This window comes from Pan troglodytes, chromosome 9 (genome assembly GCF_028858775.2).
Source record: "Pan troglodytes isolate AG18354 chromosome 9, NHGRI_mPanTro3-v2.0_pri, whole genome shotgun sequence".
Classification (NCBI taxonomy): Eukaryota; Metazoa; Chordata; class Mammalia; order Primates; family Hominidae; genus Pan; species Pan troglodytes.
This window is the reverse complement of record NC_072407.2, coordinates 130914017-130934136: the sequence shown is the minus strand read 5'-3', so window position 1 is coordinate 130934136 and position 20120 is coordinate 130914017. Positions and strand designations below refer to the sequence as shown.

The 20120-nt window shown below is 36.5% G+C and overlaps 1 protein-coding gene and 1 non-coding gene across 13 annotated transcripts in view; both read left to right on the top strand.

Annotated features, from left to right (window-relative positions):
- ARHGAP32 (Rho GTPase activating protein 32) overlaps window positions 1-20120 on the top strand; it is a 317736-nt gene that overhangs the window by 282888 nt on the left and 14728 nt on the right. For all 12 annotated transcript variants that reach the window (XM_054662829.1, XM_024347475.2, XM_054662828.1 and 9 more), the window contains 7 exons: window positions 1370-1519; window positions 11703-11805; window positions 13160-13304; window positions 13743-13825; window positions 17852-17959; window positions 18227-18372; window positions 19040-19235. In XM_054662829.1, the coding sequence (XP_054518804.1) occupies window positions 1370-1519; window positions 11703-11805; window positions 13160-13304; window positions 13743-13825; window positions 17852-17959; window positions 18227-18372; window positions 19040-19235 (931 nt within the window). The remainder of the gene's footprint in view (window positions 1-1369; window positions 1520-11702; window positions 11806-13159; window positions 13305-13742; window positions 13826-17851; window positions 17960-18226; window positions 18373-19039; window positions 19236-20120) is intronic.
- On the top strand, window positions 6496-6599 carry LOC112204844 (U6 spliceosomal RNA). The gene has a single exon (XR_002938598.1). It is a non-coding gene; the product is annotated as a U6 spliceosomal RNA (small nuclear RNA).

Sequence of the window (20120 nt, the reverse complement as noted above, 5' to 3'; positions counted from 1 at the left end):
AGATGACTGGTTTACCAAGCTTGATTCAAACGTCATGGGTTACAACATTTAAATTTGCTGACAGTCTCATAAGGTAAGGTGGTGAGAAGATACCGGGGGAACCAGCCCCCAGTATTTTAATGTAGGTTCTTTTCTATTTTCCCAAAGTGTCGGCTGGTCTAAGAAATAAAGGGAAAGAGTACAAAAGAGACAAATTTTAAAGCTGGGTGTCCAGGGGAGACATCACATGTTGGCAGGTTCCGTGATGCTCCCTGAGCTGCAAAACCAGCAAGTTTTTTTTAGCAATTTTCAAAGGGGAGGGTGTTTACGAATAGGGTGTGGGTCATAGAGATCACATGCTTCACAAGGCAATAAAACATCACAAGGCAAATGGGGGCAGAGCGAGATCACAGGACCAGGGCAAAATTAGAATTGCTGATAAAGTTTCATGTCCCGCTGTGCATGCATTGTCATTGATAAACATTTTAACAGGAAACAGGGTTCAAGAGCAGGGAACCGGTCTGACTAAAATTTACTAGGCAGGAATTTCCTAATCCTAGTAAGCCTGGGGGCACTGCAGGAGACCAGGGCGTATTTCATCCCTTATCTACAACTGCATAAGACAGACACTCCCAGAGCGGCCATGTTAGAGACCTCCCCCTGGGAATGCATTCTCTTTCCCAGTGCTGTTCCTTGCTGAGAAAAAGAATTCAGCGATATTTCTCCTATTTGCTTTTGCAAGAAGAGAAATATGACTCTGTTCTGCCCGGCCCCACAGGCAGTCAGGCCTTATGGTTATCTCCCTTGTTCCCTGAAAATTGCAGTTATCCTGTTTTTTTTGGATGCCCAGATTTCATATTGTTCATACACACATGTTTTACAAACAATTTGTGCAGTTAACGCAATCATCACAGGGTCCTGAGGTGACATACATCCTCAGCTTACAAAGATGATGGGATTAAGAGATTAAAGACAGGCATAGGAAACCACAAGAGTATTGATTGGGGAAGTGATAAATGTCCACGAAATCTTCACAATTTATGTTCAGAGATTGCAGTAAAGACAGGCATAATAAATTATAAAAGTATTAATTTGGGGAACTAATAAATGCCCATGAAATCTTCACAATTTATGTTCTTCTGCCGTGGCTTCAGCCAGTCCCTCCATTCAAGATCCCTGACTTCCTGCAACAAAAAGAAAGTACAAAATTATGATGTTATTTATAACACAACTCTTAGCTTAAACTTCTACTGACATTTTCCTAAAGATTATAAAGTATATTCATAATAGATTATTTTGCTGTCAGCCTCTTGAGATATGTTTCTTTTTATGCTAAGTAAAATGTAACCTCTTGCCACAACTAAGATCTTTTCTCTTTATTGATTTTTAGTGTCTAAAAAGCACGGCAAGCTCATTACGTTCTTACGAACATTCATGAAGTCTCGTCCAACAAAACAGAAGCTGAAGCAGCGGGGAATCTTGAAAGAGAGGGTGTTTGGTTGTGACCTGGGGGAGCACCTTCTAAATTCTGGTTTTGAAGGTAAAAATAAAATGTGCAAGCTTATACTTTGAGTTTCTGACCTCTCCATATTGGTTCACTATAACCAATTATGGAGTAGATTTAGTCAAATGATACCTGTTTCATTTCAGTTCAATGCATGTATTAAGCTTTCTCAGGTACTCAGTTCTGGGTGGAGCTGAGAATGAAAAGTCTAAGAATGCACTTTGGCATTAGAGATGTTCGTGTTCTATTCAGGAAGCGTAGGACATTCACACAAAATATATTACAACCACCCTGTTATTTTGCCTGAGTTTCTATTTCTCCCTAGATAGCTTCTTCAGCCAGTTTTGCCACCCACATTTTATCCTAAAATATTTATCTAATTCTTCTTATGGAAAAAAAACTGTCAGAGTTTTGAGACATAAAATGCCAAAATCAATCTTCCAATTTTTTTTGTTTTTAAAGAGACAGGGCCTTGATTTGTTGCCCACGCTGGAGTGCAGTGGCGTGATCATAGCCGACTGCAGCCTTGAATTCCTGGGCTCAGGCAGTCCTCCCAGAGTACTGGGACTACAGGCATGTGCCACCACATCTGGCTAATTTTTATTTTTCATTTTACTTTTGTAGAGAATCTGTACTTTATTTTTTATAGGAATCTATATTCCTTTCTTTATAAATTAAATTATGAATCAAGAATTTAGTTGTTGGATGGGGGGATGGATAGGAGGGAAAGAAAAAAAGGAGTTTTCCTTTTATATTTAAAAATAGCACTTTCCTCTAGCATCTCTTTCAGAAATGCCAGAAGATGAAGGCAGGATCTACCTGTGATGTTGCTAAGTACCAGAAATAGGTGATTGTGAAATTCCAAATTAGTATGGGAAATACCCATTTTGCCTTTTGAGAAGACCATTAGTGAAAAACAATGGTAAAGTAATAATAATAATACTGAGTTGATAGTATCAAGTTCAAATTAAGGTCTTGCTCATTGTTTAAAGAATATCAGTGGACTTAGGAATTTAATGCAAACTGTACCATGTTTCTTGAGAGAGTAGACAAAATGTTATTTCAAACAGATGTTATTCCCAAATTAATACCAACCTAATGCAGATCCCTAAAAAAAACAAAAACAAAAAAAAACCCTGAGGATTACTTTTGCAACTAAATGCACATGGAAAACTCAACCAGTGAGAATGTCAAAGAAAAAAATCAGTAATAGGATGGGAGACATCTAGTTTTACTATATATTAAAACAATATTCAAAACTAGAAAAGCAGAGTTTTCACTGGGTGCAGTAGCTCACGTCTGCAATCCCAGCACTTTGGGAGTCTGAGGCAGGCAGATAGCTTGCGCCTAGGAGTTCGAGATCAGCCTACACAACATGGCAAGACCTGGTCTCTACCAAAAATACAGAAATTAGCCAGCGTAGTAGTACGCACCTGTAATCCCAGTTACTTGAGAGGCCGAGGTGGGAGAATCACCTGAGCTTGGGAGGCGGGGGTTGCGGTAAGCTGATTTCACGCCACTGCACTCCAGCCTGGGCGACGGAGCAAGACCTTGTCTCAAAAAAAAAAAAAATTTTTTTTTTAAAGGCAGAGTTTTGTGCTGAGAATGAAATGTGAGTGAAACAGCTTAGAGTGTTCAGAAATAGTTCTTACTGTACATAAGAATCCATTGTGAGAAAAAAGTATGGTTTTAGAACCATGTCACATGGAAGAGCTATTTATAATACATACTGAGATAATTAAATAGCAGTTTTGAAAAAAATTCACACTTCATCATACTGAATATAAACTTCAAATGTATAAGTTAACCATTTTAAACTTACAAAATTGCCAATGTGAATTGATTTTGTTTTGAGATAAAATAAATAATAGCTTTCTCAGATTTAAACAAAAAACAAAGAGATGACTTAAATGTATATATACTTTTCATATAATGAAAAATAACAATGTAGAGGGAGAGGTACCATAGACAAGGAAATATAATCATTTTTTGGATATGATGAAATGCTGCTATTATAGTGTATGAGAATATCATTTCAGATTTTTTAGAAAATTAAAGTAATTTTAATTACTGAGTAAAAGAATGGAGAAGAGATACAAACATTAAACTGTCACAGGGCTATAAATAATAAACAAAATACAGAAAAATGTTTATCCTTATTTGTAATCATGGAAATGTATCTTTAGGCGATTTTGAAATACCGTTTTACTTTGGTAAATATTAAAATAACAAAGCTATTTTTCTAAATTATGATATCCAGTGCCATAAATATCGTAGTGATTTTTACCAATAGGTTCAGAATCGTTGGTTTCAGAAGGTTCTGAGTTAGCACTACCTTTTTGGAAAACATTTGACATTTCATAGCAAGACACTTTATAGTGTTCCTTTCATCTAATGAATCCATCCTTAGGGACTTATCTTAATGTTATAATTAAATAGAAATAAAAGTGTTCATCATAGCATAATGTATGAGAACAAAGAAAACGAAATACCCAAGTTTGGGAGAATGTTCTTTTTTGAGATGGGGTTTCACTCTGTCATCCAGGCTGGAGTGCAGTGGCCCAATCGCAGCTCACTGCAACCTCTGCCTCCTGGGCTCAAGCTGTCCTCCTGCCTCAGCTTCCTGAATAGCTGGGACTATAGGCATGCACCACCACACCCAGCTAATTTTTGTATTTTTTGTAGAGGTGGGATTTTGCCATGTTGGCCAGGCTGATCTCAAACTCCTGGACTCAAGCAATCCACCCACCTTGGCCTCCCAAAGTGCTGGGATTACAGGCGTGAGCCACCACACCCATACAGGGGAATGTTCTATAAATGTTGAAGCTGTTAAAAATTTTAAGTTTGAGCTGGGTGAGATGGCTTATGCCTGTAATCCTAGTATTTTGGGAGGCCAAGGTAGGAGGATCGCTGGAGGCCGGGAGTTTACACCAGCCTGGGCAGCATATAGCAAAACCCCATTTATACAGAAAAAAATACAAAACGAGCTGGGCATGGTGGCACACACCCATACTTCTAGCTAGTTTGGAGGCTGAGGTCGGGGGATTGCTGACCCCAGGAGTTGGAGACTACAGTAAGCTATCATCTTGCCACTGCATTCCAGCCTGGGCAACAAGGCAAAACCCTGTCTCTAAATAAATAAATAAAATAAGTTTGAATACAGTGTAGGAACCTGAAAAATATTATCTATAAATAGTAGATACAACTTTTGAAAGTCTGGATACTTAGGTGATATGAGAAATGAATATAATTAAAGTATTAGAGAATATTGTTGAGATTTTTTTTTCTTAGTTGTCTTGCTTTTTCAATTAAAAAAATTAGAGGAATATTAGAAATGAATTTAATAATCCTGGAAGATTAATCCCTCTTTGCCAAGTTAAACTCAAATGACTAGAAAAAAAATTAACTTGTGACCTTAAAGTGTAATTGAAATTCAGTAAACTTTAGGAGCTAGAAACCTCAAAGACCAAGGCCAGATATATTATACTTGGCATATTAAAATAATTTCCTGTTTCATCAGGGTTGGTAAGAAATGAATAAATATTCATAAGAAGGATATTCATTTGAACATTCAAATGAAGCCTAAATTAGCAGGAGAAGGGAAACCTTTCAAGTTTATTAACTAAAAATTAGGAAATAAAATGGTTTTTTAATAGCTGAGTGATTTAGTAGTTTGTCTTTGATTTAATGAATATGTGAGGAATTTCAGTTTTTTCAGATTTTAAGACTTCATAGGGGGCTGGGTGTGGTGGCTCATGCCTGTAATCTTAGCTCTTTGGGAAGCCTAGAAGGGAAGAGCACCTGAGCCTAGGGGTTTGAGACCAGCCTGGGCAACATGGCACGTTTAACACCATGTACCATGTTAAACCTTGCTTAGATGTGATCATTAATATGAAAGAGAGGCCCAGCAGGGTGGCTCACGCCTGTAATCCCAGCACTTTGGGAGGCCGAGACAGGTGGATCACCTGAGGTCAGGAGTTCAAGACCAGCCTGCCCAATATGGTGAAACCCTGTCTCTACTAAAAGTACAAAAAGTGGCCAGGTGTGGTGGTGCATGCCTGTAATCCTAGCTACTCAGGAGGCTGAGGCAGGAGAATTGCTTGAACCTGGGAGGTGGAGGTTGCAGTGAGCCAAGATCATGCTATTGCACTCCAGTCTGGGCAACAAGAGCGAGACTCCATCTCAAAAAAAAAAAAAAAAAAATGAAAGAGAGTTTTCCAATTTGTCCTGCCATGCTCATTAGCTTTCAAATATCAATTCAATTTTAGTTGTGCTTAGAAGTTTCAGTTATGTTTCCATTCTTCATAAGGATGATAGGGGAGGACAGAGGCTGTTATATCACTTCTTTTTGAAAAATAGCAGGTTAAACTACAGTGTTCATCTGTTCCCTAATTATGATAAAATCTATTTGAGTGGAACAGAGTTTTTTGGTATCATTGATTTTTTATCATTGATTTTTTTGTAGGGACAGTGTCTCTACAAAAAATTTTTAAAAATTAGCTGGGCATGGTGGCACGTGCATGTGGTTCCAGCTCCTTGAGAGGTTGAGGTGGGAGGATCTCATGAGCCCAGGAGGTCCAGGATACAGTGAGCCATGATCACACCATAGCACTCCAGCCTAGGCAACAGAATGAGACCCTATCTCAAAAAAAAAAAAAAAAAGACTTCATATGTATTGTCCATGACCTATAACCACAGTTATATCATATGTGTGTATATATTTACACATACAAATATATATAGAGACTATTTTAAAGTCTAAATTAAAACAATGAGAATTGATTATATATTTTAAACTCTAAAATAATTAGAATAAAATGAAGAAAAAATGATTATATATTATATACATAATTGTGAGGAGAGGCGAGACACATACAGTATATATAATATTGATATATATCATATATAATTGTTCTTTCTCAAAGTTTAGACTTTAATATAGTCTTTACCCTAAATAAAATTAACCTTGCACTAGATTTTTCTGAGAAGCTCGTATCAAAATTACGTTTTATGTGCTTGCTTCGACAGCACATATACTAAAATTTGAACAATACAGAGATAAGTGTGACCCCTGCACAAAAATGACACACAAATTCGTGAAGCATTCCATATAAAATAAAATTTTTTTTAAAATTATGTTTTGCTAAATGGTTAATTCTCTGAATATTTCCTAGTGAAAAATCAGCTTTATAGGGAGATTATCTTATTATACTTTCTAAACTTCTGAGTACCTCTCTGTTGGAGCAAGTGACAAACTTGACCTGTGTCTTCTGTACAAAGTGTTGTAAGAAATCACATAGGAGCCTGACAAGGCAGTTGTCTTTTTATTCTTTTATGTGTGGTCCCTGCTGTTCAATCAGGATTATCATAGAGTTTTAGCTATCACAAACCAGTGTTTATAATTGAGTGTATTAAACATTATATCACAGTTATTTGTAGAACTGATTGTTTAAAAATCTGCCCACAAAAGAAGTAAATAAAAATCTGCCCACATAGTACTTTTTTTGAGCATAGATTATACTGATTTGTCATTTACTTTGGCATCCTTTTGTTTTGTTTTGTTTTGTTTTGATACGGAGTTTTGCTCTTGTTGCCCAGGCTGGAGTGTAATGGCACAATCTCGGCTCACTGCAACCTCCACCTCCCAGGTTCAAGCAATTCTCCTGCCTCAGCCTCCTGAGTAGCTGGGATTACAGGCGCCCACCACCATGCCTGGCTAATTTTTTTTTTTCCTGTATTTTTTGGTAGAGACAGGGTTTCACCATATTGGCCAGGCTGGTCTTGAACTCCTGACCTCAGGTGATCTACCTGTCTCAGCCTCCCAAAGTGCTGGGATTGCAGGCATGAGCCACTGCCCCCAGCCTACTTTGGCATCCTTATCTATAGCTTTAAAATGTTGTGTTGGTGGTGGTGGTGGTGGTGGTGGTGTGACGTTAATTTCTTTTTCTGGTATCGATTTTTTTCATAAGACTTAGTATTTTTTTTTTTGGTGTACATATTTAAAACTGAATTTCATTAAAAGTTTGAATTGAGATCACTAAAACAAAATAGAGTTTTATAGAAAACTAGGTAAAATTATGTTTGGTACAAAATATTACAAATATTTTGAAACCCTCGGAGAGGACTCTCTGTTGCCTGAACATATTTCTGTGTTGTATGATATGCACAAAACTTTAAATGAGAGCACAGTAGGAAAAAGCAAGGCCCAAATAACACCAGAAATTAATCCTTTTGGTAGTCATATTAGGTAGAATCATGATGCACATTCTAATAAGTCACACTGTACTCATGTCCCTTTAGCCTGGAAACCATCTCCCTGAAACTGGAACTCAGCTTTTTCATCTGTATCTGTAATGCTTTCATGATGCCTGGAAAATAGAAGAGACTTAATAAATACATGATTGATGAGTGAGTGAGCGAGTGAATGAATGAAGAGAAAAGAGCAGAAACGAAACCAAAACTGTCAAGAAAAAAAAATCAAAGATCAATTCTTGTCATACTTACTACCTACTTCTTTTAGCCATATTCTAATTTTAAGGATCATCGATTTTAATTTAAATATGTACTTCTTATTCTGTTGTCATATGATGATATTTTAAAAACTAAGAATGTAATATCAAAGTAAATCAGAAGTGTATTATGTGGAGAATGTGGGAATGATTCTGAAAGTCATACCGTCTTTTGGAGGAAGCATTTTGGAGGTTTCTAATGTTATATTTTGACTGGGTCATGATTCGCTGTGCATTTGGCTGGTTTGTTAGATGGTTTGGGGGTAGCTAGTAAATAGCCTTTTTTTAAAACTAGGATTTTTTTTACAAAATATATTGGATTTCTTATATTGCTTTCCTACTCTTTCGTGAAAAAATAAAACAGATCTTTTCTTCTTTTTTCTTCTGACATTGTTTTTCAGTTTTTGCTCCTTTTCTTCAAGATTCAAGTTTATGCTTTTCTTTCATTTTGCCACCTATTTGTATTAAATGACTCATTTGTTTCCCTTAAACTTATAAGTAATAGTTATGTAATTTTATTTATTAAGCTCATTATGTGATTGTTGTATAGACATTCAGTCCTTCTACTCAGGGAACACAAAATATAAGAAAACGATTCAGATGCTTGCCATGAAGTATTACGTGTGTAGAGACTTGGACATATTATCAGGAAAAGACCTCTAATTCTCCGTATTTTCAATGTTTTCCTACTTATTTGGAAGAATAAACAGATATGAATCTAATAACACACAGATATACACATCCAATGAAAATTACCGATACTTTTTTTTATAAATGGTAGCTTATTTTTATGAAAAATTTATGTGTGCTCGGAGAGCCTGATAATATGGAAATAAAATACTGTGCTCTGAAGGGTTTTTCTTGAAGACAAACCTTTTGTGTACCTGGGTGAATCAGCATGCTCATTTGGAGCATATATAATGAGAAGCATCTTCTCAGTGCTTTACAGGAAAGAATTTTGACTGTTTTCCTAAGTAATGATGTTAATTATCCCAGTAATCTCTAAATACATTCCCTTTGAAGCAGATGACTGAAATTTTGTAGCCCCAAATTTTATTATTCCACTTCCAGTTTTTAGAATTGAAACCTAAGACACCAAGTTTATCATTGGTGGGACAATGTGAGAAATAGAACCCAAGCTTTTATAAAGATGCTATGTATTTTGCATATCATTTCGACACAGAGGTTGCTTCTAATATCAATTAAATCCACAAGAAGTACCCAGCAATTCTACCTGCCCTTCATCTTTCCTACATAACCATAACCTTTTCTTGTTACTGAAAGTCTTGAATATTTTTAGAGGCAGAAAGCATGTAGTTGAAAATGTATTCATATGAAAACTAAGGTTCCTTCCCTGCTAACTTGACCAGATAATGACCATTTCAGGCTCTCAGGGCACTGGTAAATTAATTCACTTGCTAATTTTATACATTGTGTCAGGACGGTGTTCCTGAGTTTTAAATATACAAAGATGGACGATGCATGGTTTTGCTCTTGAAGAGCCCACAGTCAGAAAAGGGTAATAGTTGTATGAACAAATAAATGATAATTTTGAAATATTTTTCTATGAGCACATAGAACACAGTGCTCAGCCACCTCTACTTGTGGGTATTCAATGAAGGCTCGCTAAAGAGTGATAGTTTAGCTGGATTTTGAACAATAGCCAAGAATTTTTTCTATACGAAGAGCGTTATGGGAGAGAGTCCAGCTAGAGGAAATTGTTTTGTGAAGAAGTCATAGCATGGTTGGTTTGTATGGCAAAAGGTAACACTTCACTTGGCCTAGGGTTGTGGAATATGGAAATACAATAATAATTAAATGTAAATTGTGAAAGGCCTTCTCTGCCAGACAGTATATTGCAGTAGTTAAAAGCATTGGCTCTGACTGGATAAAGAAAAATGTGGCACATATATACCATGGAATACTATGCAGCCATAAAAAAGGATGAGTTCATGTCCTTTGCAGGGACATGGATGAAGTTGGAAGCCATCATTCTCAGCAAACTATCACAAGAACAGAAAACCAAACACCACATGTTCTCACTCATAAGTGGGAGTTGAACAATGAGAACACATGGAATAGGGAGGGGAACATCACACACCAGGGCCTCTCGGGGGGTTGGGGGGCTAGGGGAGGGATAACATTAGGAGAAATACTCAATGTAGATGATGGGTTGATGGGTGCAGCAAACCACCATGGCATGTGTATACTTACGTAACAAAACTGCACATTCTGCACATGTACCCCAGAACTTAAAGTATAATAAAAAAAGATATATGTATGTGTGTGTGTGCATGTGTGTGTGTGTGTGTGTGTGTGAGAGAAATAAAAAACAAAAGCATTGGCTCTGTACTTGGACTGCCTGAGTTGGAATCTCTCACTTCTGCCAGTGTTTCCTGCCTGCCCTTGGGTAAAACTTATTCTGTCTAAGATATAATTTCTTCTCTGTAAAAATTGGGAATATATAGTACTTTCCTTGTAGGATATCTCTGAAAATCAGAGAGTATGCATTGTAAAGTACTTAGCCTGGCATATATTTAGTACTTAATACTATCAGCTGCTGGTTTTTGTTTTTTGATTTTTTTAATCAAAGATGAGGTTAAGTTTTAAATGTTGTTATAGGATCTGACAGAATTTAAAGATGGATTGCATGAAGGACAATAAAAGTCAGGAAAACCAAGGAAAAGTTGGTTATAATAATAAAGGAATGACAATATACTGTTAATGAAATACATTCACTAAAATTATCTTATTAAAATGTCTTATTTGTTTCATTTGCCACTCTGAATGTTTCATCTCTAGTATAGTAGCTCTTTGCAGACCAAATTTTCCAAGCATTTCTTTTCAAGGATTTTAATTAACCCTATCAAATGATCATACTAAAGTCTGTAAACTCATCAATCTGCATTGCAAAACAACTATTGTTAAATTCTCAGCTGCTGTAAATGTTTGAATGGTTATAAAATGTTTTATCATATATTTTGAAAATTCTGTTTTATACTGCATGCCCCAGCATAGCTGTCCAGTGTATATTCATAGAGCTAACCAGAGAGAGTGCCCTGTATTACGAGCTGATAATATAAAGTCAAAATGTCAATAAAGTTAATGTAAATATGGCCAGGAAGTTACAAGATTCCATCTATTTGAAATTGCCTTGGGCTTTGCATTATATTGGTGTTTTGTTGATTGAATAAAGTCAGAATTTGCATTAACTATGAAAATATAGAAGATCCTTTTCTAGAAGCAAAACTTTGTAGCACTTACAAGTAATTATGTTGTTGGGACAAGCATTTAACTTTATATATTCATTTGCTATATATGAAAGTCAGCTGAACAGCCGTATTTCTTAAAAATCTGGCATGGTGTTAGGACTAAACAGTTCACTTTACTGTAATGTGTAACTGTAACATGATCTAAATGAGTCTACTGCAGAAGAGAGACTGTCCTAATAATGTATGAACTCTCTTACTCACTTAAATATCATGACATAGAACCAGTCTTGATTATTCAGGAATTAGTTATCTAATTTAGGTGGGCAATTAAATAAATATACCCTCATCATTTTTTGTAGTGGATTAATTTTTGCCCCTTTTAACTTTAATTTACAAATTTTATTTTACTTTTGTAAACTAAGACAATCTTATTTTTTGGCGACTTTGGTTCCAGTGAATACTACCAATTTCATCTGTTTCTTTACAAATTCTCTTTAGTGCCGCAGGTTCTTCAAAGCTGCACAGCATTCATTGAGAGATATGGCATCGTGGATGGAATCTATCGCCTTTCTGGTGTGGCCTCCAATATCCAGAGACTACGGTAAAATCTTATATGGCACTTTTTCACTCCTTCTTAACTAATTAAAATGCAAATATTTTAAAACAGATTCACTTACTTTGATAACCTATTTTCATTAAAGATAATTTAGATAAAATAGGAAATAATATACATGTTATTGTCTCTGTATACTTTTCTAAATGGCATTTTTTTCATCTGTAGTATCAGAGAACCATGCACCTTAATCTCTTCAGTACTTGTATTTTGTCTCTTTATAGTGTTTGAAGACTTTAGCAAATTGAGTTTGAACCGATGACAGCCATGAGAGAGGAAATTTGCATTGTAATAAAATTATTCTTTAGGTGTTAATTAAAATGGATGGGAATGGAACATTTTCTAATCTCCTTTGACCCTGATTCTGTGTTTATGTTCAAGTATGCATCTCTACATATTTCACATCCTCCCCAAATCTTCTCTGAGACAAAAACAGTGACAAACACTGTGCCTGCAATATTTTATTTTTGCTTAATCTCTTGGATTCTAGACTATTCTTGACATGCCATTACCCTTTCTTTTTTACTGTAGTACATGATAACTGCCATTATTCTGTAGAGATTTTAATACTTTAACAGATCATAGAGCCCATCTCAGTTTTGGGAAATACATGCTTGAAAAATACATAAATTAGTTCTTGTACTAAAGACAGTTTCAGTCTTCAGTTTAAGAGAAAGTAAATCTCATATTGTACACACACATTAATCCTCTAGGTAGATGATAAGTGGTCTCATGCCCGTGGATGAATATTAATTAACCTCCTGGAGAGTGAGCTTACTCTGCCTTACTATTCTGTGTACAACTTTTATTTTACTCATTCTAATGATACAGATTTTCCTGCCTATTAAAATTTGTTGTTAGCTAGGAATTGCTTTATGTTGTTTCTGACTTTTTTATCCTGCGTTGGGAAAGCATTTCTGTGTTGTACAATCTGTATCTGAGGAATTTCTGCTCATAATTGTTCATAGATCAATTGCCATTCAACACTAGTCTCTGGAATTGCCAAAATATTGGATATTCAAGTCATTAGCAATTAGGAGTCCTGTTTTCAGACTGTTGTACTATAAGAGCTGTTCATTCATATGTATCTCAGAGGCTATTGTCCATTTTAATATTAAAGCTGTGCCCTTAATTTCCACATAGAAAGACATCTATCTTGTACTAAGACATCCAGTTGTTGCTGAAGTCCAAACACAACTTAAATGAAATATAATTAATGGAAGATAATAGCAACTCACTGAGATAGAGCTGAACACTTTTGGAGCTTATGCTTTCTGTTTTTAAGACACATATTTGCTCTCCTCAATCAAATGATTTGCTTGTCCTCTTCTGTCTACGTCAGCCATGAATTTGACTCTGAGCACGTCCCCGACCTGACGAAAGAACCGTATGTTCAGGACATCCATTCTGTGGGCTCCCTATGTAAGCTGTACTTCCGGGAACTCCCAAACCCTCTGCTTACCTACCAGCTGTATGAGAAATTTTCTGTGAGTACAGGCTACTTTTGAATCTAATTCTTTGTGGAACTTTGCTGTGCTTTTGTTCAAAACACATGAACTTTGGTTTGGTCACATGTAAGAAATAGTTCTGTGACTGAAATGACTCCTTAAAAAAACAAATATTGCCAGCTAGTCGGTGGTCTTTGCTGTTTTCACATTGTCATTCTTGTGCTTTCTGACTTTGAGCTGCTAGTCTTGTCACACTTAATACTGATGACCATCAAGCCTTTTTAAAATTAGTTTCGTAGATCTCAGTGTTCACACTGTGTGGAAACAGTTTACTTCCTGAATACAATGTTGTGTTTCCTCGCCATTTCGCATCCAAGAGCAAAGCAGGTTGATCTCAGAGTGAAAACTGAATTGTAAGTGAACTTTCATTTTTACTAACAGAGCTCACTAGTTTACTTTGTACTGTGACTCTTCTAGGATGCAGTTTCAGCAGCAACAGATGAAGAAAGGCTGATAAAAATCCACGATGTCATCCAGCAGCTCCCCCCACCACACTACAGGTCAGCCACAGTGGGTAAATACCAGGCAGAGGTAGAAGTCGGTTGACCTGTAAACGTTTTTTTTTCCTTTGGATTTCTATTTAAACTTCCTTGGAGTTCTAATTAAACTTCCATTTCATATATATATATACACACACACACACGCACACACACACACTATATGTATGTGTACCTATATGTATATGTATATGTTTATGTATAGATATTCATTTGTCCTTAGATCCCCAGGGCCTGGCACACTGTTTAGCATTCCATAGGTACTTAAAGGTTGAATGAATGAATGGATGGACAAAGGGATGGCTGACTAAACTTGGGGTTTTTTTGTTTGTTTGTTTTAGTTTCTTCTTTGGTTTTATTGTTGTTGCTACATTTTAAAACCTAATTTGATTTGTGTGTTAGTTTGGAGTGTTGGAAATATTTATGGTTATGTCTGAGAAAGCCAGAATAAAATTGAAAGTTACTTTGCCGGTTAGAAAAAGACAACAGTAGAAACTAGATTCCAGTATGCAAAGAAACAAAAGATACATTTTAAAATTCCAATTACTGACAAGAAATTAAAGTCAGCAGATGTTCTAGTAATATGCAAATTAAGTAATTTAATTTTTTTTTTCAAAATGACATTGCTTATGTATATATTTCAAAAATCAGCACTATAGGCCAGGCGCCATGGCTTACACCTGTAATCCCAGCACTTTGGGAGGCCGAGGTGGGTGGATCACCTGAGGTGAGGAGTTTGAGACCAGCCTGGCCAACATGGCGAAACCCCGTCTCTATTAAAAATACAAAATTAGCCGGGCATGGTAGCACGCGCCTATAATCCCAGCTACTTGGGGGCTGAGGCAGGAGAATCACTTGAACCTGGGAGGTGGAGGTTGCAGTGAGCCGAGATCATGCCACTGCACCCCAGCTGGACAACAAAGCAAGACTCCATTTAAAAAAAAATTCTAATTGTGGTTTCTGTTTAATGTTTATCACCTTTGCACCATCATAAACGTCAAAAAATCATAAATTGAACCATTGTAAGTTGGAGACTATCTGTATACAATCTTTCTAAAACATAAGGTACTTGAGGTCATGAATTCTGTCTTGTTTATCACTGTATTTCCAGAATAGAGTCTTGCAGATAGATGTTCAATAATATACACTGCATATATGTTTTATATCTTCTGCACACTATTTTATAGCTTGACTATAGATACTTATATGTATATATATCCTAATATTATCCTCTTTGCCTGTCTTCTAATATATATATTACTTACCATGTATGCCCTACCTGGATTTCATACCTTGCCTGCTATTAATATGTACATGTATATCTCCTGCTTTATAATGTATACAATATCTTGTGTAACTCTTTTCTTCACTATAACTTATATGTGTGTGTATCTCCTACTTTATATATCTTTTGATATAGACTTTTTATCCAAAATTTTAACATTAACATTTCTGAATTCCTTAGATGTTCTTGAAAAGCGTAATTTTCCATCATGTTCTCTCATTTGGATATGCCATGTTATTTAACCTTTCATAATTTGCATATTTAATCTACATATATGGTGGTATGGGGTGTTTTCTATTTCCTTTTTTTTTTCTGAGGCAGGGTCTCACTCTGTTACCCCGGCTGGAGTGCAGTGGCACAATCTTGGCTCCCTGCAGCCTCCACCTCCCAGGCTCAAGTGATTCTCCCACCTCAGCCCCCCAAGTAGCTGAGACCACTGGCACACACCACCATGCCCAGCTAATTTTTTGTATTTTTGGTAGAGTTGGGGTTTTGCCATGTTGCCTAGGCTGGTCTCAAACTCCTGAGCTCAGGTGATCCACCCACCTCAGCATCCCAAAGTGCTGGGATTACAGGTGTGAGCCACTGTGCCCGGCCTTCCTTTTCCAATTTTGAATATTACTATGAGGGCCATCCTTTTACATGGAATCTAGATTATGTTTTTTATTACAGGATAATGACCTGGCAGTGAAATTCTGGAAATCTAAATTATTATTCTCAATATTAGACAATAATATCCAAATTACGTTCCAGGTTGCGAAGTTTTATACAATTCACACTCTCATCTGCTGAATATAAAAGTGCTCATTTTGTGGAATCCTGACTAAAATTCTACATTAACTTTTAAAAACATCCTTATAATTAGATAGGCAAACCAAATAGATGTCTTTGGTTTTTTAAATTTGCAATTCTTACAAAATACATTTCTGAAGTCCTTTAATCATTCCCTTCATTCACCTTCCTCAAGTAATAAAATTTTACATGGTTTTCTTTTTTTTTTTGGCTGAGGAGCCTGGCTTTATTCTATTTTATTTATTTATTTATTTTATTATACTTTAAGTTCTAGGGTACATGTGCACAATATGCAGGTTTGTTACATATGTATACATGTGCCATGTTGGTGTGCTGCACCCATTAACTCGTCATTTACATTAGGTATATCTCCTAATGCTATCCCTCCCCCCAACCCCCACCCCACAACAGGCCCCGGTGTGTGATGTTCCCCTTCCTGTGTCCATGTGATCTCATTGTTCAATTCCCACCTATGAGTGAGAACATGCGGTGTTTGGTTTTTTGTCCTTGCGATCTAAATACGTTTCTCAAGCTTCTCACCTCTATGTCATACCCAGGCCAGCCTCACTTCGGTTTGTCTTCTCTTAATTATATACAGCAGAGACAGAGAATTACCATTTTAACTGTAAAGCAACTACAATGCCCTTGAATGCGCAGGCACTTTGGAGCCACTCTGACCTTGATTTGAAATGCAGCACTGCCACTGCTAGTCTGTAGAACCCCAGCAACCTTGACTTTGTCCTCGGTACAAGGGGAATGGTAATTCTGTGCTTGTTAGAGCTATTATGAGAATTAAATGAGACTGCTGGTAAAAGCCTCTTGAACAATGCCTAATGCCGAGTCTAACTATTATATTCCTTTTCCTCTCAAATTCATGTTAGGCCCATCTGAATCTTTGTGGCTCGGATGTAGACCACATTTTATCTTTCATTACTGTTTCATATAATACAGCCTTATATTTCTGTCTCCAATTCATTGTCCTTTTTTTTTTTTTTTTTTTAAGACAAGGTCTCACTCTGTCACCCAGGCTGGAGTGCAGTGGCATGATCACAGCTCACTGCAGCCTCAACCTTCCTGGGCTGAAGCAATCCTCCTGCCTCAGCCTCCCGAGTAGCTGGCACTACAGGCATGCACCACCACACCCAGCTAATTGTTTTTACACTTTTTGTAGAGATGGGGTTTCACTGTGTTGCCCAGGCTAGTCTTGAACTCTCGAGTTCAAGTGATCTGCCTGCCTCAGCCTCCCAGACTGCTGAGATTACAGGCATGAGCCATCACACCCAGCCCATTGTCTTTAGTAGTTTTACTCTGGGCACTATTAGGTAGGACGCTGTGAGACATGCTAGGTGATAGATAATACCTCTGTGTGTGCATGCGCACAGACACACACACACACACACACACACACACACTTGGCACTTACCTGGTTTAACTTACATTTAAGGTGATCATGTCTTGTTTTCAAAAGTACTCTTCCCTATTGTTTAATCACAATATATATGGAATTGTTTAAGTAAAGCAAATTTTAAGTAGTCAAGATAAACCAGAATATGAGGATTTGAATTAGGCTCTTCATTTCAAAAGCATATCCTTTGCTCAAATATTCTCCCCTTGATGCCTATTGGAATTTTTCTTGTAACTGTTTTAAGGCTTTTGAGACATTACTGTTTTCTTTCATAGAAGTGTTGAAATCCTTTCCTGTTAGTATGTCTGCTGCAAGTAGAATGGCATAACTTCAAAATATTATTTGTTCCAGAAACTAGCTTTGGTGGAAGATTCACTTCTAATAGTAATATTTCAACCTGTTAAGCAGAAAAAAAAAGTTCTCTTGGGTTTGTATGGTCCCTTTCTTCATTTTGCTATTGCAAACTTAGGAATTAATTAGCAGGCTTTTATGTTCTATACTGCTGCATCATGTTTCTTTCTGTTAATATGTTGTATTTTATTTCCAGAACACTGGAGTTCCTGATGAGACACTTGTCTCTTCTAGCTGACTATTGTTCCATCACAAATATGCATGCAAAAAATCTAGCAATTGTTTGGGCTCCAAACCTGTTAAGGTAATTTGCATTTCACTTATTAGTTTTAGTAGAACTAATCCTAAATAAAAGGCTGATTCATCAGTGTTCTTTAAGGAAACTTTTAAAAGATTAAACAAATCTGTTCTTTTTATTTGCGTCTCCCTAAAACAGGCAACTGGGCCTTAGCTAAGGGACAGTAAAAGTATGATTTCTTCCTCTGTTTGTCTGAGATTTACACGTTTAAAAAAAGAGGCCCTTGACGACTGCTATCTTTACAACTCTGTGATGAAAATGTTTACCTCACAGATCAAAACAGATAGAATCTGCCTGCTTCAGTGGAACAGCAGCTTTCATGGAAGTGAGGATTCAGTCTGTGGTTGTTGAGTTCATCCTGAATCACGTTGATGTGCTGTTCAGCGGCAGAATCAGCATGGCCATGCAAGAGGGGGCAGGTACGGCTCCGATGGCCCTTCCTACCAGGAGGGTGTGTCTCAGCTTCCAGAGGAGTAGCAAACCATGCATTTCTTATTGCAACAACAAAAATGTGTCACTGGTATAAGGCAGCTAATAATCTATGGCTGCTTACCAAAATGCACAATTTGACAGTTATTTTGTGTGTATATAGTGAATACTACATATGAGACCTATTGTGATCTAAGTTCATGACACATTAAAAAACTTGTCGTTCATTATTGATGTATATTAAAGTATAAAATGGAACAGAAGAAGAAAAATTGCTTCCAAAACTAAAAATATCTGAGTGATTGATCACCTTTCCTCATATCTTTTAAGAAAGGAAAACAGTTATTAAAGAGTTTTATATGTGTGTATGTGTGCCACTGATGTGTCCCCTTCAGTTTTTTATTTAATATAAAGCTTTTCTCATATCTTTTAAGAAAGGAAAACAGTTATTAAAGGGTTTTATATGTATGTATGTGTGCCACTGGTATGTCCCCTTCAGTTTTTCATTTAATATAAAGCACTATGGTTTTTGCTATTTAACATACTTGAAGAAAATTTGAAACAACAGATAGGTAGATAGATGGAGAGATAGATACTAACAAATTGAATACACTCACGTAGTTGACTCTCTTCATCAGCTTCCTTTTCTTTTTGAAGCTTCTCTATCAAGGCCCAAGTCCCTCCTGGTATCCTCTCCATCCACCAAACTGCTGACATTGGAAGAGGCCCAGGCACGAACACAAGCTCAGGTCAATTCTCCAATTGTGACAGAAAATAAATATATCGAAGTAGGAGAAGGACCTGCTGCACTTCAGGGGAAATTTCATACCATAATTGAGTTCCCACTTGAAAGGTAAAATTTGTTAAATCCTATTTTGGGATATGATTTTCATAGCTATGTCCTATTATTTTCTTTTAGTTTGCTTTTAATTTTGTATTTTAGTATTACTCTATTGAATTCTAGGCTAGTCCCAGAGAAACCTGTTTATTCGAATATGGATGATACTTACCGCTTCATGGGGAATGATGCAAATGATTCTTGCTTTACAATGTCATGTAATTTTATAAAAGAAGAACATCAGTGGTATAGGGAAAATTGTTTGGAAAAATAAGGATATACTGTCACTATATGGGTTGATTTTTCTCTCTGAACTATGTTGTTTATAAAGTTGTTTAGAAATAAGCTGTGTTGGAAGAGTTTGTTCAGAAAGTCAGGAATGGACAGTGACTTGTTTGACGTTGGTTTCACATTAAGGTTAGAAGAGATTAATAGTGTGGTCTCCCAGCCAACAGCATCAGCATCACCTGGTGATAATTGCTAGAAGTGCACATTGTGCAGTCGTCCAGTCACACCCCAGACCCGCTGAATCAGAAACCCTGGGCGTGGGACCCAGCAACTGGTCATTCATCTAACTTTCCAGGTGATTCTGATGTCTGCTAGGACTTGAGAACCACTGCAGCAGTTCACTCTTTCAATGTCCCTTCCAGCTCTGAAATTCTGTTACTCTAAAGAAATGATAATAACATGGTTTCTGTATCTTCTTTACTAGGTTATAGTAGGAAGACTAATGTATGTAAAAGTTATTTTTGATGTCTCTGCTACTCCTTTGGCTATTACACATGAATGTAAGGATTTTGATTCTCTGGATTGGGTAGTACTAATATAACTTTAGAATTTGTTCTTCCCATATTTTAGTATACTCCTCTAACTTCCTTTCACTTCCTGTGACTAAAAACA